This window comes from Juglans regia, chromosome 5 (genome assembly GCF_001411555.2).
Source record: "Juglans regia cultivar Chandler chromosome 5, Walnut 2.0, whole genome shotgun sequence".
In the NCBI taxonomy this organism is placed as follows: Eukaryota; Viridiplantae; Streptophyta; class Magnoliopsida; order Fagales; family Juglandaceae; genus Juglans; species Juglans regia.
The window spans coordinates 7807030-7834273 of record NC_049905.1 but is presented as its reverse complement, the minus strand read 5'-3'; the positions used below and the strand labels follow the sequence as shown (position 1 = coordinate 7834273).

The 27244-nt window shown below is 36.7% G+C and overlaps 2 protein-coding genes across 2 annotated transcripts; both read right to left on the bottom strand.

Moving 5' to 3' along the window:
- Positions 1–7871: 7871 nt before the first annotated feature.
- On the bottom strand, positions 7872–12407 carry LOC109002668. The gene is made up of 5 exons (XM_018980523.2): positions 12194–12407; positions 11875–11975; positions 10513–10594; positions 10336–10409; positions 7872–8295 (listed from the first exon to the last, which is right to left on the bottom strand). The coding sequence occupies exons 1-5, from the start codon at positions 12233–12235 to the stop codon at positions 8037–8039; spliced, it is 558 nt and encodes a 185-aa protein (XP_018836068.1). The 5' UTR covers positions 12236–12407; the 3' UTR covers positions 7872–8036.
- A 3763-nt stretch (positions 12408–16170) lies between these two features.
- On the bottom strand, positions 16171–27074 carry LOC109002612 (ATP-dependent zinc metalloprotease FTSH 10, mitochondrial-like). Its single transcript, XM_035690160.1, has 8 exons — positions 26919–27074; positions 26571–26826; positions 26334–26405; positions 21491–21624; positions 19105–19584; positions 18199–18966; positions 17129–17356; positions 16171–16835 (listed from the first exon to the last, which is right to left on the bottom strand). Exons 1-8 carry the CDS (start codon positions 26967–26969, stop codon positions 16359–16361), a joined length of 2466 nt encoding a protein of 821 aa, XP_035546053.1. The 5' UTR covers positions 26970–27074; the 3' UTR covers positions 16171–16358.
- Between the last annotated feature and the right edge of the window lie 170 nt (positions 27075–27244).

Here is a 27244-nt window from a genome sequence, read left to right as displayed (position 1 = left end):
CTAAGGTGCAGAAAATACATATAGGAATATTCCAAGTTTCATAAGAACATAAGCATACTGCTTGCCAAAACATAAGCGTCTAAAGAGATTACAAACAGGTCTATGAAAGTACTGAGGAATGAAAGGAAGCTAAAATCGTCTATGGGCTGGAAAATCCAATAAAGGAAAATGATAGAGCTATCGAGAGTTGGGTCCAGACATGGGTCCCGACACTTTTTATTTATTTATTTAGAGATTAAAGATGTGTTTTTTTAATGATGTTATGAATTTTTTTAAAATATTTAAAAATATAAAAAAAATATATGAAAAAAATTAAAAAAAAAAAATTAAAAGAGGATTTGGCCTTCTCGGTGGATGTAGCACTACTCATCCAGTAAAATCCCATCATTGGATCCAAGCAAAGGGTGTAAAAATCTTCAAGGAACATGTCATTCTGCTAGAGATCAAGATCATTATTTTTTAAAATTTGGTATTCCAGTTTAGAATTTCAAGCCTTACTTATTATTTTAATTATCATTTAAATAATTGAAGAGTTCTGGGAAATTCCGGGCAACATGGAATGAATGGTCCCCTTACATAATTGAACTCCAACATTTGGATTCTCTTTTTATCTGTAAAGCAGATTGCGCAGACCCCTTATATCTTTTGGTTGAATGGGGATAGTGCTGGCGGGCCACCAGCGACAATTTTTTTTTCAATAATTTTTTAGTATCTTTAGTCCAATTTCAACATAGTGACTTTCTTAATTATTAAGTAAAAAAAAAAAATTAAAATAATACACAACAACCAAGGAAAGGCTTTTTAAGGCAATCGCCCACCATAAGTCTTAGAGTTGTGCTACATATAAACTCCATACTCTGCACACCACTTAAAAAATATATGATTTTACTCTTTTATTCTCATGTTTCATATTTCATATTTCATTAAACATAAGGGTAAAAGAATAAATTCACATATTTTTAAGTAGTGTGCAGAAGTGTGAGACTTATTTATAGAATTTTTCTAAGTCCTATCATTGTTTCATAAATATTCTGAAATATTTACTTACCAGAGGTTCTTCGATACGGTCGGGTTGCAATTCAGCCAAAAACAACCCTCCATTCATCTATTGCCACGTAGGAAAAAACACCCTAAGAAGAATACACCCCACCACAGAGAAGCACTTGGGAAAAACACCCAATTCGTATGTGCTACAGTCCGACGCCTTCTCATTTGCACCGTCCACTGTCTTCTCTTCGCCTCTGCTCTCTGGTCGCTGCCCTCAGTCCGACGCCGACGCAGACGCAAGCATCTTAGTCTGACGCCGACGCCGACTCAACCATCTCAGTCCGACGCCGACGTTGACGTAGCTTAAATCGCACCCTTCTCTTCCTTGCTGTCCCTCCCTTCCTTCTCATTTGCACTGCCCCTTTCTTCCCCTCTCTTCCTCGTTGCCGCTGTTTGCACTGCCAGAATCTCAGTCCCACGCCGACGCAAGCAGTTCTCCATAGCGATTTTTCATGGCTGACACTCAGGTATGATACATGTTTGATTAAATGTCACAAAGGGCTCCAAAGCATTTCACAAAGGGTTATATTTGTCTGATATTGACTCTATTATTTGTGTAACTTAATCCATCGCATGGTTTTGTGATACCCAATTATAAAGAAAGTTTTAGAAAACATGAGTCACGTAGCAATCTATGCATATGTATGCAGCACATGATATATATTTGGAATGTTAGGCAATGCTAAATTGGTTAAACCAGATTTTCTTATTCCTGTATTGCCTATATTGTGTAATCAGTGCTGTGTTGCTCATTTCTTGGTGTGTTGCTCCTTTTTTTTTTTCCTGATATTGTTTAATCAGTGGTCATTAAGTGAGGCTTTGCTTCAGAAATTGGAAACCATACATTTGTTTTGTATTTATTTGAGGAGATTTGTGAAGGGTCTTCACATAGGAAACATCATGTTCTAACCACATCATGCTAGTTGTGATTGAGAAAAGGGGCACACCAAACATATGGTGTTGTCTTTATTTTTTGTTGTCTTTTTTTTTTTTTACTCAAGCATTGGTATGGTGTTGTATTTTTTTTTTTTACTCAAGCATGGTATGTTGTTGTCTTTTTTTTTTTTACTCAAGCATAGTATGGTGGTTTTTTTTTTTTTTTTTTTACTCAAGCATGGTATGGTGTTGTCATTTTTTTTTTTTACTCAAAAGCATTGGTATGGTGTTGTCTTATTTTTTTTTTTTTTACTCAAGCATTGGTCTTGTCAATAGTACTAAAACTGTACAAAGTGGTTGTTTTGAATAACTATTGAATTTATAATATGGTGGTTTTGTATGAAAGGAACAAATTTCTTGGGTTGATGGTGATGAAGTTGAGCATGAAAGTGTAGATGGACAATGTGATATCAATGTTGAAGATGGGGTGAATGTTGAAGATTGTGTGAATGTCGAAGATGAGGTGAATGTTGAAGATGGAGTTAATGTTGAAGAACGAGTGAATGTGGAAGATTCAAATAGTGGTCCTTTGGAGCCATTCATTAGCATGATATTTGATGATGTGGAAGATGCCCAATCGTTTTATAAGGCATATGCAAGACGAAAATATTTTACAATTCGGACAAATCATACTTGGCTGTCTAAAGATGATAAAAAGCTTTGTGCAGTAGATTATGTTTGCACAAGAGAAGGATTTCGACGAGTAAATCGAAAAGAAAAAGAACGAACAGTTTCTGAACTTGCTGAGACAAGGATTGGATGTAAAGCAATTATGGGAATAAAAAAAATAGTGAAAAGTGGATAGTCAACAAATTTGTGGTTGGACATAACCACATTCTACTTACACCGAGGAGTACTAGTTTGCTCTGTGGAAATATGAAAGCTACAAAAGTCCAAAAAAAACTGATTATGATTTTGAATGACTCTTGTGTACTAACAAGAAAGATTATGTCAGTGTTGAGTAAAGAATCAGGTGGTGACTTCAATGTTGGCTATATTGGCAATGATGTTGAAAATTACTTGGGAAACAAAATGAGAAAAGTATTTGACGATGGGGATGCACAAAGGTTATATTCTTATTTTCTTGAGCAACAACTCACAGAACCTGGGTTTGTGTACTCCATGCAAGTTGATAAGAATGGATGTATGAGAAGTTCTTTTTGGGTTGATGCGCAGTCAAGAGCTGCATACTAGTATTTTGGAGATATTGTTACATTTGATGCCACGTACTTGACCAATATTTATAAGATGCCATTTCTGACATTTTCTGGAGTTAACCATCATTATCAGATCATAATGTTTGGTTGTGCCTTGTTAGTTAATGAAATAGCAGAATCATATACATGGTTATTGAGAGCATGGTAAGAGGCAATGCTTAGTAAAGCCCCTTCAACTATAATTACCGATGATGACAAGGCTATGACGAAGGCCATTGCAGAGGTACTCTCGAATACAACTCATAGGTTATGCTTGTGGCATATTTTACAAAAGTTTCCCGAACACTTGGCCCATGTATATAACAGATTTCCAGACTTTGGGAAAGATTTCCGTCATTGCATCCATGAGACAATTACAACTGATGAGTTCGAGTAAGAATGAACTTTTATATTAGTGAAGTATGAGTTAGGAGAAAATATTTGACTACAAAATCTTTACAGTTGACGAGATAAGTGGGTTTCGGCTTATTTGCATTCAACATTTTGTGTCGGTATGTCAACAACTCAAAAGAGTGAAAGCATGAACAAATTTTTCAAAGATTATGTTCGTTCAAGCACTATGGTTAATGACTTTGTGTATCAGTATGAAAAAGCTATCGATGCACGTTACTTTAAAGAAAAAGAGAAGGATGTGCGGACAAAATCTACGCGGGCAATATTGAAGACACCTCTTAAGATTGAAGAGAAAACGACAATGGTTTGTTTATACAAGAAAGTCTTTCATTATTTTCCAAGATGAGTTGTTCAATAGTCTACGGTACAAAACAACAAAATTGTCTAAAGAGGGAGAAAGCAAGACATATGAAGTGGCAGTTTGTGGTAAAGAAACACCACTTTACCATGTGACATTGGAAAATGGTGACGAACATGCAATATGTACATGTCATATGTGGGAGTTTATGGAGCTTTTTTGTAGGCATATCTTGTGTGTTTTTGGCAAGAAAGCGAAGTTAGATTGCCACAGCATTATGTTTTAGATAGATGGACTATTAATGCTAAGACTCAACCCATTCCTGACATACCATTAATTGAAGGGCAAGTTCGGCAAGGACAAGATGATCCTACAATGAGAAAAAGCAAGTTGATGATACAACTTTATGACATTGTTAAACTTGGGTCGTAGTCAAGTCAAAAACACAATCACCTATGTCTTGCATTGGAAAATGTTCACAAAGAGTTACTTGCAATGGAAGATTATATAGAAGGTTCACAAAGAGGGGAGTCAACCAATGACATTCAAATAACAATAAATCAAGTTGTATCTAATTTTTCACAAACGGTCCAAGATCCTCCACGGGTGCCAACAAAAGGACGGCCAAAATCTTTAAGATTGAAGAACCCAAAAGAAACACAAATAAAGAAAAGACGTTGTAGTATTTGTAAGAATGAGGGACAAGCTAAAAATAATTGTCCTTCAGTGAGGTATAATAGTTTTGTAGTTATTTGTATTTTATTGACTTTTAATTGAAGAAGTTAATAAAGTTTGTGTTTTGTTATTGTTTATGTAGGGATTTTGGGCCAACACCTGACAACATATCAATACATTTAGAATTATAGTCGAAATTTCGAAATATCTTGTAAGGCACATTTATTTGTCTTTTGTTATGTTTAATTCAACCTATTTATCGGTTAATTTAATCCGTATTTATTTTTATGTGACAGAGAATGTGGCAGTTTGGCTTTCTTCACATAGTCCTTTCTTCACAAGTCTACTCAGATTATACTTCAATTTCTGTACCAATTTTTTTTGTACAAGTTTAGCTAGAAGACATACTTTATGTACCAATTTTTTGGTTGCATTTTCTTTTGGACAATGCATGTATCCATGTATTTGATCTTGGTTTATCTGTAATTTGATTAATGTGAAGAATAGCAAAGTAAAGAATATCTTGGTACAATTTCTGGTTTGAATATCTTGATACAAACATCAGGTGCTAGGTAGAAATATTGGAAATTATAAAAGAGAAGATTGGAAACATTCTTCAAAACTAACCACAATACAACAACTAAGAAAATTTCAAATACATTCAAAACATGCGAGGATGTTCTCATTACATTAACCACATTGAGTACATTCAATTGATAAAAGTGTTAAAAAAAGTACAAGTTATAAGAGCTGTAGCCGAGATACATTACCATTTTTTAGATACATAAAAAGTACACCACAAACTATTAATAAGAAAAATCATGTCAAGATTAACACTTTCAAGACTCCCTTATACTTCTTCTCCAACGCTTTAAATTTCAATTCTTCGATGCGTAACCGCTCATGAAGTACCCTGTCGTGCCTCCGTTTAACAAAGTCCAACGTCATCTTACAGCAGCTATTTTGCTCACTTTGAACATCAATCCACTCAAAAAAGCCACATCGTGTATTCATCTTATAGTTTGGACAATTGAAAATTCTTATTCCAAAACTATTTGCTTTTCTAGAAATTCTTAGCTTCGCTTGACAACCACAATAACAAAGTGGTCTCTCCAAACTAACTTTGTCTTCTCCTCTTACGGTCCAAGAACTTGACCCGGAATGAGAACCCGAACTTTTCATTTACTATCATAATATTGAAGTAAAAAGAGCCCTCAAATCAGTATATATTAGACAGTAAATAAGCCATGCAATGATAACTAAGTAGCTCATAAGCCATGCAATGCAATGCAACCACACTACACACATAAAGAACCAATGTATATATTCAGAGATTTCGGGTCTTCTATGGGCCCTAAAATGACAATTCTTAATGGTTCAAACCACACTACACACACAAAGAACAAAGAACCAATGTAAATCAAAGTCATACAGAAATGAAGTGCACATAGTTATATTTAACATTAAAAAAATATTTGTTCATGAAATGGTAATAGTAGGACCTCTACAAAAGGTTAATGGGTTTGTTGGGGGGGGGGTTTGTTCGTGGGTTCTATAAAAGTTTATTACTACAAACTCTTGGTGTTTCAGATTGTTACCCAAGCTCTGAAGTTAATATTACTAACCAAATCCTAACAAGAGTTGTCCACGTGAACTTTTCAATTCTAAACAATAGAGACTGCTGTTATAGCATAATGAGCACTAAATAAACTTCTCCAATGCTAGGACTAACTAGATGTTAGCGCGCGTTATGAAATGATACGAGAAAGCCTAAAAGGTCACAACTTTAAGGTAGGGCACTTTCCATTTTTACAAAAAATTGTATATCAGAAATAAATAAATCAGCTCGCCCAATTGCTTCCTCGATTCTGCAAGCTCGAATGGTGCCATGAGATTTCCGTTGGGGTGCAAATATGCCAAGAAAAACCAAATCAGAAACAAACCAAATCAGAAAAACCAATTCACCTAATCTGAAAGTCAGATTTAGAACTCCAATGCAATACAATGGTGCTTTTTCTTCTTAGAAATGTTATCAAACAGGTAAAATGCACAAATTTCTGGTTTCTAGTTTGCCAATCAATTTCAATTTCACTTTCTTAGACAGACAAATCAGGTGGTTCATTTCTTACAGCCACAATCAATTTTATACAAAAATGACATACCATAAATTGAAAGGTGAAGGAGGTCGGGCTGAGCTTCAAGGGATTGCGAGGGGGTTGAGAGGCGACGGAGGTTGGGTTGAGCTTCAAGGGGTGTGAGGGGGCTGAGAGGCGACGCAAACCGCTTCGGGTTAAGCTTCGAGGGGCTGAGACGCGATGGAGGTTGAGCTTCAAGGGGTCGCGAGGGGGTTGCGACGCGACTAAAAGGGCTTGGGTGCGACGCCGATGGGTATTCTTGGGTGCGACGCCGTCTCTGTTTGGGTGCAATTCATGGGGCTCAAATCGCGAATGGAGATGCAGGGGTTTCTGCACTCTAAGAAATCGCGAAGGGAGATGATGCGATGCACAATTATGATGTATTGCTGGTCCAGGATAAGTATGATAGAAGCACTACGTGTTGGCATGTGATTGGCGAGCTGTTATTTGCCTAAAATCAGCCCGACCGGTCCTAAGGTATTCTCTTTACCTAAATCAGAATCCCCAGGTAGAGTCCTGAAGTGCGACATAAACAGTAGTAACATAGATGAAATTGAGAATTTCTTCACTTATTTTACAATCATTTTACAGATTTATCTAAAATGGAAGATAATTATGAAAAGTTGAGATTATTTATAATAAAGTGATACAATTATATTAATAAATTATAAAGTGAAGTATAAAATAATTATAAAAAAGTTATTTTTCATAAACTTGATATCATTGCCCAGATGTAGCATGCGCCCACTTGAATAACTTTGAATGATTCATGTATTGAATGAAAATAACTTAAAATTATATAATTTTTAAATAATTTTAAAAATCAAGTCAATAAATATTTAATAATTTAAATTTTCAAAAATCTATAAAGCTTTTGTCTTATTTTTTTTTCTCTATAATATATCTTCTTTCCATTAAATCTAGTTTATTATAATTAGACTATTTATTAATACATGAGATCCAGTTCAAGCAACTTCATAAAAAACAAAATATAAATAATTAATTAATATTATTTCACGCACACTAGAACCGATGCACCCCAAAACTTGTATTGCTCAGAATCAATATTAACTGATATTATTCATCTGGATATGCATACTTGACAGTAGCATAGGCGAAAGACTAGTAATGTCAAATAATTCCTCAAAGACCACACACTAAATTCCAAAGGGCTTGAAAGGAGCTTTAATGAACTTAAATTCCACCTTCTACAATTAATAATTGTTTAAAAAAACCTAGTATCAATAACAGAACAAGAGATTACAGATTCAAATTTTCGGACAAAGCAAATCAAGAAGAAATTGGCACAGCTGTGAATAAGAACATTGAAGATGCTCACCCTCTTTTGTTTTTGTTTTGACTCTTTGGCGGTCTAAGAACACTCCAGTCCAGCCTATGACCCTTTGGGGTCTTGAAGGAGCCTTTACTATTATTTGGTGATGATGGTTGATTACCTTGAACATGTTTTGGGGATTTATTTGGATTTTGTGTTTCAGACACTACATCGGATTGTTTTCTCTTATGATTGCCATTAGCCTTGTAATTCGATTCATCAACGTTCATGTGCTCTGATCCATCAGTTGATCCATTTTCTCTGTAAAATGCAAATAGAAGGGACAAGTATCAGATGTGTCAGCAGTAGAAAAGAATAACCCAGAAATACATTGTTTTCTTGGAATTTGGGCAAGCACCAAGACTTTTTTTTTTTTTTGGTTTAGTTAAACGCATCCAAACGAATTCCAAGTGCCCAATCTCACCATCCATACCTTTCTTATATGATTTTTCATGTGTAATTCCCAATTTTCTAAATAAATGAAGTCTTTATGAAAAATATCCAGCACCCCCGTAGTCCCCAAAACAATACATTTTATCTTTTCTTGAAGGGACTACATTCTGTTTGTCAATTAAGATCAGTAACATCAGACATATATCCTTTTATATTTTCAGCACCATAAAGTTGTAAACTTTATATGCAATTTTACCAAAACCGGAATATTATGCAGAGAAAAAATTCTTAAAATATAATAATCTAAGGTGAGCACCACTCCGACTTTGTCGGTGTTCAAATCCGAACTCCAACTCCGACTTGTGTAAGCTCTGATCCGACTCCGATCCGACTTGTTGGAACGGAGTCGGATTTGAACTTTCAGTTTTGGGCTTTTTTTAGCTTCATATTTAGCCCATTTTAAAAAAGAACTTTTTGTGGGCTTTCAAATTTCAAATTTTCAAAAAAATTAAAAATTAAAACTAAATCATTCACTGCTAATTTACTTCTATACTAATATCTAACTTATTTTTATACTAGACTTATAATATAGATTATAGTGTCTAATTACATGTTATCATACTATGGTATTACATATTATTTCTCGTGTCTGATTACATATTATTATACATTAGTATTACATGTTATTATACTAATGTCTAACTTATTTTTAACTTAATTATATACCAGAATTTTTAGTGTCTGACATTTTATTATACTTTAGTAAATTAATATATGTGTTATTAATTTATTATACTAGACTTATTTAAATACTAGTGTCTAACTTATTTCTATACTTGATTATGTATGCTAGTAATACTATGATGTTTACATATACTAAATTATCATTAGTTTATTTATATTATAGTATAAGTATATTCTTTTATAATAATTAGTTCATACTAGTATATTATTGAATTTAATCATATAAGTTCTAGTTATATAACTATACTAGTATATATGATAAATATATAGATAAATATATATTTTTATAACATATGTACAATATAGGAGTCGGAGGGCAAAGTTGGAGTCAGAGTCGGTCCGGCAACACCTCAAGACACAGCAAGATGCATATGCCACCATTCCCAACTCCAGTGCAACAAAAGCTATTGATCGGTGATGCAAAACTTTCTCAGAATCAAGTGATGTCTGGCAATCCAATGTACTTAGTCATTCATCTAAAGATCCCAACGTCACTTGCTTCCATCTCAAGTAAGAACTCTTGTTTTCTATTAAACTGTGGCTACAGTTTCTATAATTGTAGCCCTATCACAGAACATTCCTGCAATCATATTCGGTGGTTGAATACACAGCCTTAATCACATGTACTATGAGAAATCAGTGGATCACCTTCTTCTGCACTGTGGGTTACTAGCCTTCTACTGAACATGGTTTTTGGCCTCTCTGGAATAGATTGGGTTATGGCTTTGCACGTGGTGGTTCTTTAACATGTTGGAAAGTACATTTTGGTAGCCATCAATGCGAAGCTCTATAGAGGTCATTATTATGGTGTCTTATCAGAGAAAGGAACGGCCGTAGTTTTAGGGATTGCGAGAAATCCATGCCCGAGCTCAAGTCTTTCTTTCTTAATACCCTATTTCATTGAATTGTGGCCCTAAATAGTGCTATTTTATTTTTCAAGATTTTTTAGCAATTTTCCCTTTTGCTAGTTAGGTGGATTTCTTGTTATACTTTCTGTATACTGCGTGACTTCCTCTTTCGTCTCAATAAAATTTATCTTGTTTATAAAAAAAACACAAGCCTTAATAGTAGGAGAATTGCAGCATACATTGTCATGTATGTCATTAACAACGTGTAAAAAACTATCACAAAGAAAACATAATATAATTTGTAAAGTCAACTAACCTAAAAAATATTTCTCCACTTTGACTGCCAGAAGAAGTGGCACACACTGGGTTTGCTGCTGCTTCATTCAGTTTCTACCATGACAAGGCTTTGCATGAGGAGAACAGAAGCCAAAGAGAAGTACATGAGGTGAATAGCCATTGAAAAGGTTGGAGGTCACTTGACCCTTATACTCACATCAATAGAAGGATTAAAACTTTGAAATGACATGCGGCCTTTAATTGCTCCAGGATGGGGATTACCTTCCATTATAACCACACTGCAAGCATACAGACAGCCAACCATCAAAACATGAACAAAATTGTGTCAAGAATTTTGCAGCTATTCTGTTATCCACAGGTATACAGGATGCTCCTTCACTAGTAACTAATGTACAAGTTACAAGTTCCATGTATGCGACAGTGCATCTGACCATTCTTGGATCATCAATCTGATTGTGCCAATCTATAATAGGAGACAGTTACTTGGGTAAAACATGGCCATACCAGTCAGCAGCCCTGTGATATACACCCAAATGATTTCAACAATATCATTATATATGTAAAGACTCTCTCTATTGACCAAAACATTTATAGGTTATATTATGCCAACACCAAGGAGACACATTCCGATAGTACATTCCTATAGTCATTCTATACCGGCCACATTACTTCAAGAGAATCTCGTTGTCAGCAAAAAGAATATATGGTCATTCTGTTACAAACCCCAAAAGTAACACTAGTGGTTGTCTAATTATTTTTTTTATAGGTAAAGTTGTTGTCTATATATACATAAGAGAACCTTTTGTTAGAAAAGAACTACTGCTCGTTTGTTTTTTAAAGTTGTGGATAGAATAATGTGATCATGGTAACAGGTGAATCTCCCACGTTGATTTCATGACAGGTGAGCCCTAGCAATCGACTACATGTTTTCACCAGTTTCCTCATTCTCATGCTTGATGAGAAAACCCTAGATGTACAAAACTAATGGATTTTGCCCCAAGATTTAATGCGTTCGATACATGGCATAAGGATCCCCAGGCAACAACATTAATGGCCCCCAGCTTGACATCAAGAACAACTTTATTAGAAACTAAATGACTTTCTTTCGACATATAATGGCCTCAGCTTGGCATGTAATGGATTCTGGATTAAAGCCAAAAGATATCTAATCTGCAGAGTATAATAGAAATTTTGAAGCAAGCATAAAGGAAATTCCTAAATAGAGCAATTTACGCAAAAATAGCACTCCAAAGTCATAGCTTATGCACAGGCACCAAAAGCCGCTTGATAGCAATCCAGCTTCTATATTCATGCTGGTTAAACCACCACTTATCCCAAAAACTTAAGCTGAACGAGAAGAGGTTAATTTAATTATTTATGTTATAACAATGCTAAGAGGCATGCAGAATAGCGGTCACATATGAACTAAAACAAAATTTGAAGCTGCGCATGGAATAGAAATTCGCTAATAACACTACTCCTTTGCAAACTTATGTGGTAATTGGAGAGGGAAAAAACAACAGAGAGAGAGAGAGAGAGAGAGAGAGGGAGAAGCTACCACTTTCGATTAACGGTACCAGGGGAACAGAAATTCCCATCAGATTTGAATTCCTCCTCTTTCTTGGTGTTTTCCTCTCTCGCAGCAGCCCTTTGCATGAACTAATCGAACAAAGAAAATACTAGCTTATACTCCCATGAGATTTAAATATGTGAAAAATCAAATCATTCCCGGAGAAATTTAAGAAAAACCCTGTTTCGAACCTCAAGTGAATTCATCTAGATATTGTATTTTCGATATAAAGTGAATTTTCCTAAATTTTACATAGAGAAGCGGACTACTTATAAAGGAAACACGAGAGTTTGTATTTTTGTTTTACCTTCAGGTTTTTCAGAGTGCTAGAAAGCTCGCGCTTGGCCATTTTAGCTTCTGGGTTTTAACGAAAAAAGCTCAAGAAAATAACTTTTAAGTTAATTCTCTGTCTGACTCTGTCTCTGTCTCTGTCTCTCAGTCCTCCCTCAGCGCAAGGAAGAACCCTATCTGTGTTCTGCAGGAGGAACAGCGAAGGGAAAGCCGAGCAGGCATCGCCTGTTACCCTGTACGGCGAACTTTTCTTTGGGCTATATTGGGTCTAGAAGAGGCCCAGTAACCCAACTCAACCGTACATTAATTTCCTGAATGTGGGCCACTTTAGTAAACTCAAAAGGCCTAGTTTAACCCACATTAACTTCCTTGGCCCAATATACCTAGAAGCTCCTCTTAACCTATAAATAGCCATCGCCACCTTTTCGAATCAGTCATGAATTCCTAATAGATTACATAAAAATAATCTTATAAATTAATATGATATAATGTGATTTGTTAGATTGTAAAATTACTTTTATTATAAAATAATATTCTTTAGTAAAACCTTCCAATATCTTGCTCATCCATCACAACCCCCAAGTGTTCTTTGGCAAAACCAGAAGTTCTTCTTTGACATGGAAACATTCAGATATAATCAGCTTTTACTTCTCTAGGCTACACAGTATTCATTGCTTTTTCTGGGTTCTCACTTCTTACCTTTATTTTCAACGCTTTTTTTGTAGGTGTCAAGTAATTTTATTTTTATTTTTTAGATTGGATTGGCAATTGAATCAATGCTATATGGTTGATGGGATTCCAATGAGTTTTGGTTCAGATTGGTCGTAGTGTGAATTGGGTTCTGTGTATGTCCATTGTTTGATTACTTGCATGTTTGGATTTTGAAGCTATAGGTAATCTTATAGTGGATTTTGGAACTGCTCAAGCCCGGGAATGATGGTATGCTAATAACCCAGTGTTTGAATTCTTTGAATCTATGTTTGCTGAACGTGAAATGAAGTACTGTATAGTCACTTCGAAAAAAATGAATAAATACGATATCTACATAAAAAAAATAATTTTTTAATAGTAGATTCTACTTTTTTTCAAAAAGATTACACAACACTTACGCACTCTACGACTATATGTAGCATTACTCTATCTCTTTCATTGTTTGATTGTTTGTTTTGATGGTTAAGGGCTTTCGAAGACGATTTGTAGTTCAACCTTTCAACAGAGTTGTCATTGTTACCCTCTCTTATATTTATAGGGTTTGTGAATTTACGCTGCCAAATTGTATTTACTTTCCTTTAAGAAACTCCATTGCAATATTTGGAAATGGCGGAATCGTCTCTGTAGGAGGACTCGAACTATTTATTTGGACATTCTGTATTGATTCGTTTGGATTCGTAAGTGATCTCAGCTCATCTCAGCTCATCTCACTACTATTCAGCAACTTTAACTCATAAATCTCACTACTATTCACAACTCATCTCATTACTATTCACAATCCATCTCAACTCATCTCAGCTCATCTCAAATCATCTTCGAATCCAAACGTCGATAGCTTATTAGATGTGTAAGCTTGCCCAATTGCATTGTTGAACATGTCGACATTCATAATAACTCAAGTGACAGAAAAATACTGGTTTATGCCATATTACCCATTGGTTGCCTCTTGAATCTTGATTGTTTCTTGGGATTCTGAATCCAAATGAATTATTTCTCTCAATCTTTGCAGTGACACCTGGAAAAGGGAGATAAAAGTAACCAAATTGCTTGCCCAATTCTGTGATAAGATCCCACCGACCCAGATCGTGTCACAGAATTCTAAAAACAAACCCACTTGAAATCCCTCCTTCCGACCTCTCCACAACGAAAGAAATACAAGAAAGAAAGAACATGAAACAATAAAATAAAAAAGGCACGATAACAAAACAAAAAAAATCCGAGGACTGTGTACGTCTTTTCTTACCTTTGCCTCCAAAGTCAAACCGATTTGTCTAGAATTCTAAAAACAAAACCACTTAGGTTGAGTTTGAATGTTAAAAGTGAGTTGAATTAAGTTGAGTTGAGATGATAAAATATTGTTAGAATATTATTTTTTAATATTATTATTATTTTGAGATTTGAAAAAGTTGAATTGTTTATTATATTTTGTGTTGAAATTTGAAAAAATTGTAATGATGAGTTGAGATAGGTTGATGATCCAAACGAAACCTTAAAATCCGCGAAATGCTTGTAGACGGACAGAGTAGAGAGAGCGAATTAGTTTGTCGAAAGACCAAGACTTGAAAAAATTGCAAGACGTGGGAGTTGGGACAAGGCGCATCGAAGAGAGTCACGAGACCAAATAAAATGTTTCATTCGCTTCAGCAGTTCAGCGACAGGGCGGTTTTTTTTTTACATGACCCGGAACCGGATTCATAACCGGATCCGGATTATTCTCACCCATAATCCGGGTTGATAATTGACCGGATGCACCTGGATTTTTGGATTCCAAAACGGATCCAAAAAAAGGATCCGGTTGCACACCCCTAATTTGAAGAGCCAAGTCGCCTCCCAAAAAATTTTAAAAATTTGTTTTAGTATATGGTTTTTTAAAGATGTCCTAATATAGAGATAATTTGTCCCCTCAAATCATTTTCAAAAATCTTACTTAGCACTTAGTTGTTTAGGTTTCTTTTAGTTTTTCAACAATTTTTCATACACACCTATTTTTTGTCATTAATAAAATCTCACATTCTCATTTTTTTTACATCTCATAAGAGGCAAGAAAATATCTTGGTATCTTTTTATAAGCTATTTGGTAAATCTATAACCTCATTTTTTTCTATTTATTTACACTTTTATTTTCAAGTCTTCCACTAGCTAATTTATTAATTTGGATTAGTTTTGTACATATCATCGAATTAACAATTAGGAGTGAAGGTAAAAATAAAATCACATAACTAATTTTTATCGTTTGTTTTAACAAATCTCACATGACTATTTCTATCTTAATTTTTATCATTTACTTGAGTTCGATGGAGCTCAAGTGAGAGGTTCAGATTGGCAGCTTGAATAATTTAGTTGTCACTAGATAACTACCTTATATGATTAATGTTAAATGTTAGTGACACACTTTGCTACCTTAAATATTGGTTACCATTCACCCTACATACAATATTGGTGGACCAATGTGCCAATTTGGATTTCGATCATTGCAACTCTCTTTATGCAGTATTACTATTTACAAAATTCTCATCTCATCTCACTCCCTAAGCTTATTCAGTCTATATTTACTTCTCTTTTATAATTCTCTTAAGCATAAAAACCACTTATGAGATTTACTTTTGTTTCTAGTTATTATGCCTCCCTCAGCTCTTGGTCTCCTTGGTAAGTCGATAACTTTTCTTTTTCAAACCTCTCCTTCAGCTGATGCAATTAGAGTTTGCTTTTAAAGAAGTCTGCCTTTATTCACCAACCAAGATATTTCTATTTTTTTAAGCTCCAGCATCTTTACACATAGAATACTCTTATATTATTTGAACTTAATAATCTTTCTGCTGGAAGAGTTACACATTGGGGAGTACTAGAATTTGTTGCTGATGAAGGACTGATATATTTACCATACTCGGTATATGTTTTTTCTCTCTTTGATCTGTCGAGTTGTTCCTTCACTGTGAGATGATGGAAACATGCTTATGCAGAAGGGAGACATTGTGCAAGCGAGATAAATGCATTATACTGATCCATTTGGATTCAGAGATAAGATGAGTTGAGATAATTTATATATAATAGGAAGATTTTTAGATAAGATAAGATAAGATGAGATGAGATGGATTATCTCATCCCTGAATCTAAATGTACTCTAACTATGAAGTCACAGATGAGGAAAAGTGAACCATATCTTTTTTTTTTAAAAAAAAAAAAACCGAAGGAACTTCTTAGTTTTTACATAGCAGATACAAAACAAAAGACCAAGCTGCTTGGCAAGGATTATTGATACGCTATGAAAATCAAGCTAGCAAATTGGACAGGAAATTGGGAGAAACGCTACCCATTAATCAGCTCAGAAATTACACAAGAAATGTGTATTCCAAAATGATCTTTTGAAGCAAAAATGACAATATAATAATAACATACTGGATGTACAGTTTTTGTCCAAAAAATGAAAAACAATTTATTCCATGTACAATTACAGACAACGTCCTCAGTACTCAAGCGGGGACTACTTGAGGTTCTAGGGGTGCAGAACCATCCTCCTCAGATCCATTAACAGGCATGTCCGCAGTCTTCTGATCTTCCTCTTCAAACCCTAGCTTAAATCTATCGTAATTCGTGATCTCGCTCGATTTGAATGGTCGCTCACCTAAAACTCGAGCTAGGTCATCTTGGTGAAGAACTTCCTTTTCAAGCAACAGCTCGGCAATTTGAGCCACTTGCTCTTTGTGTTCCTCTAAAAGCTGGACTGTGTGCTCATATGCCTTGCCCACCCATTCTCGCACTTCACTGTCAATAATAGCCGCAGTCTTGCTGCTGTAGGGTTTGGTCATCTCAAATGTGTCATCCCTTTGAGGGAAAGAGAGGAGACCCACCTTCTCACTAAAGCCGTAGACGGCTACTTGAGCGTAGGTCATCTTTGTCACCTTCTCCAAATCATTTTGGGCACCTGTTGAGATTTTTCCCAAGAGCACCTGCATCCAAAATGAGAGGAAAGTCCACATCAACACGATTATATTCGAATGGCTCAAGTCATTAGACTTGAATTTCAATTTATTCTTTCCATTTCCAACTATATTGATAGGTTCGGTGGGTGCAAGATTGGGTAATATGAAGTTAGCAAAATTGTAAACTTTCTGCAACATGGTTGAAAATGTAAACAATCTATGCTACAAAGGACTTATAGAACTCAGCCATCCAAATAGACGAGAAGAGTAGCAAAACTTCATGGCTTTAGATGATAAGAGTAACAGAACTCCTTGGCTACCTGTTCAGCTGCCCGACCACCAAGAGTCATGCATGTCATATCAAAAAGCTGCTCCTTAGTCATGAGAAGGTTTTCATTGGGAACGTATTGGGCAAATCCAAGAGCTGCTGTACCACGAGGCACAATTGTCACTTTCAACAATGGTTCTGCATATTCTAAAAACCAGCCGGCAACAGCATGACCCGATTCATGGTAGGCAACAGTGCGGCGTTCCAGCTTGCTTATCACCTGCTTGACAAACAAGGATGTCAGAAGTTCTCATGTTGATCAAGGTGGGAAATGGTCAGATTATAAAATAAAACAAAAAAATCCCTTTTCCCTATAAATCAAGAACCCTTTCTAGCAAAGCGGAAGTTTCGAAACACATAAGGACCTACCAAATGGAAGGTCCAGTGCAGTGAAAGAAACCATTCAGGCTTCCTCCCTCTTTTTTTTTTTTTTTTTGATAAGTAAAATTTTATTGATAGTAAGAGGCATAGCCCAAGTACACAGGGAGTATAAATCGAACATGCCTAATGACAACTAAGCACTAGTGAGAGATACAAGCAAGTCATGAAAATTGTCCGCATTACAAATAATGGCCGAATCCCAGGCTTCCTATTGTCTTCATTAAGAAGCAACTTGGGATTGATTACAATCTAACAACTAGTTGTTTGGGTTAAGTTTGAGTTGCCAACCTGCTGTTCAAAAAGATGCAAGAAAAAAACTATGAGGTCACAGTATAATATATTTTTGGTCCTAAATCATTTAAAATAGAGCAGTTTAAATCACGTCTCGAAAATAAAATTGAATAAATAATAACAGCATCATAACAATCTGAACTCACATGGATAAACCATAATATTTCAAACCAGAGGTTGGCAAAACAAATTCAACAAGTGCGTAAAGTGTAACTTCCCCAGCAAAATAACACGAGCGGTGATAGGGAGCAGAGTTCCAGATGAATTGAAATGGCCATTCAAGAAACCCCCAGACAATAATAAACCCTGCCCCCAACAAGAACATAGTCATAGAGTTAAAGTTTAAAAAGTTCCTACATCATGTAATGCAAGCGGCTAGAAATGAGTTACCTTATTCTTCTTCTCCAGACCACCAATGATCCTATCTATAGCTGCATCAAAATGTTCCATTGTGACCTGTGTTCCCTCATTCCTTGCAGCAATTAGAGCAGCTTCATTACACACATTTGCAATGTCCGCACCCGCAAACCCGGGTGTGAGGGCTGCCAGCCTCTGAGAGTAATATGACGGCTCGTGATCAAGTTTAATTTTTTTCAAGTAGATTCGAAATATCTGGTCACGGCCTTTAATATCAGGTTTATCAATGGTAATTTGGCGATCAAATCGGCCAGGCCTCAAAAGAGCTTTGTCTAAAATATCAGGTCTATTGGTTCCAGCAAGCACAACAACTCCAGAAGTGGTTCCAAAGCCATCCATTTCTACCAGCAACTGATTTAGCGTACTTTCACGCTCATCGTTGCCACCTGCAAAACCCCCACGCCCCCTTGCTCGACCAATTGCATCAATCTCATCAATAAAAACTATACTGGGAGCACACTGCCTAGCTTCTTGAAACAAGTTTCTCACCCTGGATGGTCCAACTCCAACAAACATCTCCATGAAATCTGAACCAGATATGGAGAGAAAAGGAACACCAGATTCCCCTGCAGTTGCTTTTGCTAGAAGGGTCTTTCCTGTGCCTGGAGGCCCTACCAAGAGAGCCCCTTTAGGAATCCTTGCTCCCAAGTCCTCATACTTCTTCGGATGCTTCAGGAAGTGCACAAATTCCATAATTTCCTGCTTTGCCTCATCACAGCCAGCAACATCTTTGAAATAGACCTGACCAACCACGAAAAAAGGCCTCTTGAGTAGCTTTCTTAGAAGTCTTTTAATTATGGCTAGGAAAGGAAACATAAATTAGTACTAAAATTGGATACAGCAAGCAAATAGCTGCCATCAGAGAAAGATAAACCTTACCTTATTCTTGGCATTTTTATCTACTTTTGTAACATGGGCTTTTCCTATGTTGAATATCCCACGGGCACCCTTTCCACCATTACCACCAACGCCCAGACCACCCTGCATTCGGCGCCCCATGAACAAAAGGGATCCCAGAAGCAAGATAGTTGGTGCAAATCTCATCAATTCCTGGTACCAAACCATTTCAGACATGTACATCACAGGAAGATAATCATGCGGATCTATCCCCAATGCTTCCTGGGCTTCCTCTAGCTTTTCCTCAAAAGATTCAACACTTCCAATGTTGAAATAGTACTTATACTGGCCCCCCTTTCCTTTTGCCGGGGTACCATTAAGGGGTCCCTGCACAACATCATCGCTTGTTTGATTGCGTGGTGAACTCCTTACATAAACTTTCGCAACTGATTTATTAGAAACAACTATGTGGTCCACCAAACCTGGTTCTAGAAGCTTGTTTTTGAACTCTTGAAAACTAATCTGCAAAAGATTAGAAACTCCAGAATAAGCAGAATGACCACTCCAAGAATGATCAGAGGTTGGTAAAACACAAAAGAAAATGAAATTTGAGCAAATTTAACTAGCACAAATGGAATACAGACTCATTTGATGGAAACAGACCACTTTGTCTAATGGGCTACTAGATACTTGTTTAATCACCAAAAGAAACACATGATTTTTTTATACATAACAAAAGGCGTATTGTATTATCATAATTTCAAATATACACAACCATCAAATAAGTAAATCCAAGGCTCAACTTCTATCAATGATGTTAGCAGGGATAAACTCCAGGAAGAAATAAAATTCAGTTCCATAAGGATTATTTAATAATTTGATCTGACTGGAAACTCACCATTATGTTTTCTCCAAGCTTTATGATAAACTAAGACGTCATGAGAACTATCTCTCAAGAAGTCTAAGTGGTGGATGGGGCCTTATTAAACAATATAAATGACCAAATTTCCACCAAAATTCAAGGCCAAAAAAAAAAAAAAAAAACAAACAAAACAAAACACAAATAGAAAGAAAATGAACCAAATCATATATATTGGGAGGGAAGGGGGAGAGAGAAGGGGGGTGGTGGGTTACACTGTCTAACTAACTGCAGACATTATTTTAAAAGGAGAGGAAACTCCCACACCAGCATTTTGATTTGGGAGAAGCTATGGACCGGATGCGGTGAATACGGGGTTTTACACCCACCAATCACATTTCAACACGTATGCATTTCAAGAGAGGAAGAGTGGAACCGCACACACGGAATAAATCTCATTCAACCTTCTCCCCCTTCGCTGCTCTCTCTCTCCCCTCCATATCACAAATCAATTCTACATATAGATGGCCTGATCAGACTAGAACCCATCCCTAGGCAACCATGAATATTCTTCCTTTCCTGGAACAAAAGCAGAAGAAGCTGCTTTTTGTGTCAAAGTGAAATATGAATGGCTTCGACAAAACTAAGAAATTATCCCTACCCCTCAACTTTGAAGCTCCTACAGATGCCCTTGGCATCATGGTTCTGATAGTAGCCGTTCCAGTTCCTGATCAATGTCTTCATCCCCTTGCAGTAGTTCTTCTCACTGTTGTAGTAGCAGCAACTGATGTGGTTCTTCAGGAGGATGCTAACTTGATTGTGTCTGTCGATAAAAAATGTCTCCGTGCATGACCCAGTCATCTGTGATCTTTTCCATGGCGTCTCCAATCAAATTTTTATCTTCTGCTATGTGCAATGGCTTGGGGGGAGAGAGAGAGAATGACCAAGCAGAGAGAGGAGAGACAGAGAGAGAGAGTGCACCGACGGGGGTTGAATGAGATTTGCTTCCCAATGTGAGGTTCCATTCTTCATTTTTTGAAATGCATACGTATCAAAATGTGATTGGAAGGTGTAAAACCCCCTTATTCACCACATCCAGTTTGAAATTAAATCCTTTTGATTTTTTTTTTTTATAAGTGAAATTAAATCCTTTTGATTTATATTGTTATTGTTACCTCTGCTTCCCTATTTTGGAACAGAAGGATACAATATCAGATTAAGGATGCATCAATGGTTGAAGTTATAACGTCTAACCGAACAACTACAATCTAATAGGTGTGAGTATAGTGGTAGTAGGGTTGTCCACACTATCGTCATTACACAGATGCAAATGTTTGTTTCCTTTACGAAAAGTATACTCTCAAGAAGGCAGTTCAAATATTTGGAGAAGGCAATAGGACCATTACTTTACGTGGATGTAAAATGTCTATTTCCTTTACAAAAATTTATGCCTTTGGTTTTTTTTATGATGATTAGAATTGTGTTTTGGAAGAATGTTATAGTTGGATTTGCAAAACAACCTGTACAAAATCAAGAAGACAGTTGAAGTTACTTATAAGATATGCTTACCTGTTGCTCTTCACGAGAACCAAATGAAAAGGACGAAAGAACTAGGCCAATTACGAGTAAAGGGGTGGTTAAATTCTGAAATTGCTTCATGAAAGCTTCTTGAAAACTCCCGTGATCATCCGTGTTTGAGCCATCTGAAATTAGAATAATGATCAAGTACTTAGAACTGAACTGTCTTATATTATTATAAGTAGAATTGTCGAATGTCTATATCTCATACTCATAAAGGAACGAAAAGATGCATGAACAATTTATAAAACAGGAATGAACATTTATTATGATCAAGATCAAGAGGTAATTTAACAGGAAAACATCGTAGTAGTTTTCCAACCTCGGAAAAAAAAAAATCCAAGATTGTTCTAATTTTCTTCCCTCTAGTTTATAAGAACCCAAAAATAAAAATCACAATAAAGCTTTGATGCTTAGCCATAAGCCCTTAAAACCAGAAGATAAAGAAGGAGAAGGAAAAGAAGAAGAACTAGAGACATCTTTCAAATATGAGATGAAAGCAGACCAGAATATTAAAACCACGCACAGAATTCATGTCATCCACCATGTAATGAAAAAGCTCCCTTTAAAAAGGAAATGAAAATCCATTGATGCCCTCAGAATTTGCAGCATCCACCACACAATGCAAAAGTCCCCTTTAAAAAAGAGACGAAGTATTCGGAGTTCCATTGACTTTCGTGCTGTTTTTCAGCTATAATAGTATGTTTACAAGAGACAAAGCTGAAACTGATTAGTAGGAGGATTATTCGGAGTTTGTGGAGTAATATTTATGTGGATTGGGTATATTTGGCCTCTTCAGGGGCTTCGGGAGGAGTAGTGATAATGTGGGATAGACGGGTAGTAGAGAAAGTGGAGGAGTACATAGGGAGATATATGGTAGCTTGTTCTTTTAAAAGTGTATCAGATGATTTTTTGTGGGCATTTGCAGGAGTGTATGGGCCTAACTTAGATGCTGATAGAAGTATATTATGGGATGAACTTGCAGGGGTACAAAGTTGGTGGGACCTCCCTTGGTGTATTGGGGGGGATTTCAATGTGGTGCGCTTCCAGAGTGAAAGTCTGGGAAGTAGAAGATTGAGACCAGCAAGCCTGGAGTTCTCAGAGTTTATCTTTGATTTAAACTTGGTAGATCTTCCATTAGCAGGGGGCCCAGCTACTTGGTCAAATAATCAGACGTGGTCCCGCTTGGATCGTTTTCTGATTTCCCCTGAGTTTGAAAGCCATTTTCCGGATGTATGGCAAAAGCGTTTGAGTCGTATAACTTCGGATCATTGGCCTATTCTACTGGATTGTGGAGGTGTTCGTAACAGCAGAAGGTATTTTAAGTTTGAAAATATGTGGTTGAAGTCAGAAGGTTTTGTGGAAAGGGTTAAAAGATGGTGGACTTCGTATCAATTTGAAGGTACATCCAGTTTCATTTTTGCAAACAAACTGAAAGCCTTAAAAAGGGATCTAAAGGAGTGGAATAAACAAGCTTTTGGAAATGTAGAGGAGAACAAAAATTCCAAGTTGATGGAAATTCAGTATTTTGAAAGGCTACAAGAAGGGAGGTCACTAAATGAAGAGGAACAAGCACAAAAAGTTTTGTTGGTTGCTGATCTTGAGAGGTTAATCTTACAGGAAGAAATCTCATGGAGCCAAAAATCAAGAACTCTTTGGTTGAAGGAAGGGGACCGAAGTACGAAGTTTTTCCATAGAATTGCAAACTCACATAGAAGAAATAATAACATTGAAGTGCTGAGAATTGAAGGGGTTGAGAATAGAGAAGAAGAGGTTATCCAAGACCATGTGGTTGTTTTCTTTAAAAAGCTTCTCACGGAAGAGGTGGGTTGGAGGCCTACGTTAGATGGTTTGGCTTTTGACACTATTGAACCAGGGGATGTTACCAGATTGGAGAGGGCTTTTGAAGAGGAAAAGGTATTTGAAGTGGTAAGAAAGATGGCAAAAGATAAGGCTCCCGGACCGAATGGTTTCTCTATAGGTTTTTTCCAAGAGTGTTGGGAGGTGATCAAAGCGGACCTTTTGAAGGTATTTCAAGAGTTTTACTTTTTAGGAAAGTTTGAGAAAAGTCTTAACACTACTTTTCTTGCACTAATCCCTAAAAAGGTAGGGGCCATTGAGATCACAGATTTTCGGCCTATAAGCTTAGTGAATGGTGCTTATAAGATTATTGCAAAAGTGCTAGCAAATCGATTAAGTGGGATATTGGGGAAGATTGTCTCCAAACCACAGAATGCTTTTGTTAAAGGTAGACAGATCCTTGATGCGGCTCTTATCGCTAATGAATGCTTCGACAATAGATTGAAGATGGGCAAAGCAGGGATTATGTGCAAATTAGATATGGAAAAGGCGTACGATCATGTTAATTGGGAGTTCCTTCTTTATTTACTGGGTAGGTGTGGGTTTGGTGAGAGGTGGAGGTCATGGATCAGATGGTGTATTTCTACGGTACGGTTCTCGGTGTTGATTAATGATAGCCCAGCGGGTTTCTTCCCAAGCTCTCGTGGCTTGAGACAAGGGGATCCGTTATCTCCTTTACTTTTTGTCATTGTTATGGAGGCACTGAGTAGGATGATCTCAGCCTTAGTGACTAATGGTTCCATCAGTGGTTTCCAGATTGGATCACCGAGTAGGGGTATTACAACTGTTTCTCACTTGTTGTTTGCAGACGATACGCTTATCATGTATGAGGCTGATCACACTCAGTTGAGGGCGGTGAAGGCATTGCTGCTGTGTTTTGAAGCAGTATCTGGCTTGAGAGTGAATTATGATAAATCCGAGTTGGTACCGATTGGAGAAGTTCAAGATATAAGGGTTTTGACGGGCATTATGGGGTGTAAAATTGCGTCTTTACCTATGACTTACTTGGGATTGCCGTTGGGTATAGCTCCAAAGTCTCGTATGATATGGGATACAGTGATTGAAAAAGTAGAGAGGAGATTAGCAGGGTGGAAGAGAATGTATTTGTCGAAAGGGGGTCGGACTACTTTAATCAAAAGTACAATTTCCAATCTTCCTACCTACTTTTTATCCTTATTTCCTGTACCGGCAAGTGTGGCGGGTAGACTTGAGAAGTTACAGAGAGACTTTTTGTGGGGGGGCTTGGGAGATGAGTTTAGATTCCACTTAGTTAAGTGGGAGATGGTATGTCGGCCTATCTCCAATGGCGGTTTGGGTGTCAGAAATTTGAGAGTTTTTAATCGGGCTTTACTAGGCAAATGGTTGTGGAGATATACTAAGGAACCAGAGGCCTTATGGAAGACTGTGATTGTAAGCAAATATGGTGATCTAGGGGAGGGGTGGTGTACCAGAGAAGTTAGAGGAACAACGGGTAAGGGGTTATGGAAATACATTAGAAGAGGATGGGAGGTTTTCCAGCGATACACTAGATTGCACTTGGGGACAGGTGTCAAGATCAGATTTTGGAAGGATGCATGGTGTAGTACCAGTGTTTTACTCGATCTGTTTCCGTCTCTTTTCTTGATTGCAAGTAACAAAGATGCCACAGTGGCGGAGGTTATGGAAGTCTCAGTCTCAGGTAGAAACATTCACTGGAACATCAATTTCAACCGGGCGGCACAGGATTGGGAGATGGAAAGTTTTGCAGAATTTTATAGCCTCTTATATTCTGTTCGACCGAACATTCAGCAGGAAGACGAGTTGTGGTGGCATCCTGCAGGGAAAGGGGTATTCTCAGCTCGCTCTTTTTTATAAGGTTCTCACACAAGAACCAGAGATTCAGTTTCCTTAGAGAAAGCTTTGGCGTCATAAGGCTCCTCCTAAAGCCTCTTTCTTTGTGTGGACAGCGTCTTTGGGGAAGATCCTCACTACGGATAATCTAAGAAAGAGGAGGATAATTATTGCAGATTGGTGTTGTATGTGTAAAAATAGGGGTGAGTCGGTAAATCATTTACTTTTACACTGTGAGATAGCTAAGGCTATTTGGGACGCGGTGTTTAAAATGATGGATATGGCGTGGGTGATGCCGGAAACAGTTTTGGAAGTATTGACTTGCTGGAATTCTATCCGTGGGGTGAGACAGATTAAAGCAGTATGGAAGATGATCCCTATCTGTATTATGTGGTGTCTATGGCAGGAACGAAATGAGAGGACTTTTGAAGACAGAGAGATCTGTGGAGGAGCTAATATTGTTATTTTTTAGAACTCTTTGTACTTGGGCCATTGCTGTTGACTTAAATGGCATGGACCTTCACGAATTCCTAGTTTCCAACATGCCTACATAAACAGGGCATTTTCTTTGTATCGTGTTACTTTGGTGATTTAATAAAGTCTTATTTTACTTATCAAAAAAAAATTAGGTGTTTTCTCTTGTATACTTCCTGTGTACTTGGACTATGCCTAATTACGTGGTTTTTAATAAATTTCTTAATTATCAAAAAAAAAAAAAAAAGAGAGAGACGAAAATCAGCCGATGGCATATTTGAAACTGCAACATATTGGTGCAAGCCACAGTGGGCACTTTACTTTCAGCTCAAACGCATGCCATTCACCAGCATAATTATGAGCAACATAGTGTAAATTGCATTATCATAACCAAGAAAACATATACAAGAACAATCACAACCTTAGAAACTCTCTCCAACGTCAGTGTCCTGAAATGAAAATAAAACTAGAAAAGCATGCCAAGAGTTAAGAATGATATCCTGCATTGTTTCAAGTTTGCATTACCATCACTCAATCAGAAACGTCTATGTCAAAATCAGGAAATTTCAAATCCAATGAGAGAACAGCTTTTATTTATTTATTTTTTTATGAATGACGGAAAATTTTATAATAGGTAACTATTTTAAAAGCTGAAAGCAAGAGTTTTCACCTTTTGACTCCGATTTTTGCTCGTTCCCCTTTGGACTTTTCTTCTTTTCCTTCGGATAAAAGTTCTCATAATCTACACAATAAAGAGCTCTGCCATTAACATTTCCCAAAGAACTTTTATTATGTATAGAAACCACTTTTGTGCAATTGATTTTAGCTAGTATTTAAGACATGAAACACTTCCACCCAATTAGTTTTAAAATTAAACACAACAAAAAAAAACATTTAAACTACTTACTCTTTTTCTTTGGGGCTTCACTCGAGAACAACCGACGAAATCTAGGGTTTGCAGGAACGTGCTTGAAATCGAGCCAATACAGCTTCGAAGCGAAGTCCCTGTGAGCTCCAATTGTAGCCGAATACCTCCTAAAAAAGCCTGATCCCCCGTACGCACGACCCAGATACTCATTCACACGTGGCGCTTGCAGAAGCCCTTCTTTCGGGATCGCCGACCTCCCTCCACCACCACCACCACCACCACCATTCAACAAATTCTAGCCCAACCATAAATAAATAAATAAACAAAACAAATCCCAAAAAATACTTTGGAAAAGAATCAGCATCACAAGAGGTGAAAAAAGCTTACTCTGGAGCGAGAGGATCGTGTCAAGGAACGGCCCAATCTGGAAAATATCATTCTGTTGACTCTCTCAAATTTATGATTCTTAAAAAAATTCTGGTAGATAACGTTACTGAAGCCGATAAACAATTCTGGGTCAGAATCAACGAATCAGGACGTTCAAGCATGATGATGTAACATATATGTATCTATACGGAGTGTTTGGGCGCCGCGAGATATTTTGACTTTTGTGAATTTTTTTTTACATTTTGGAAATTTAACTTACATGTAACATATATGTATCATATAAATGTATCTAAATGAGAAATTTATTTTAAAATTTAAAAAAATTA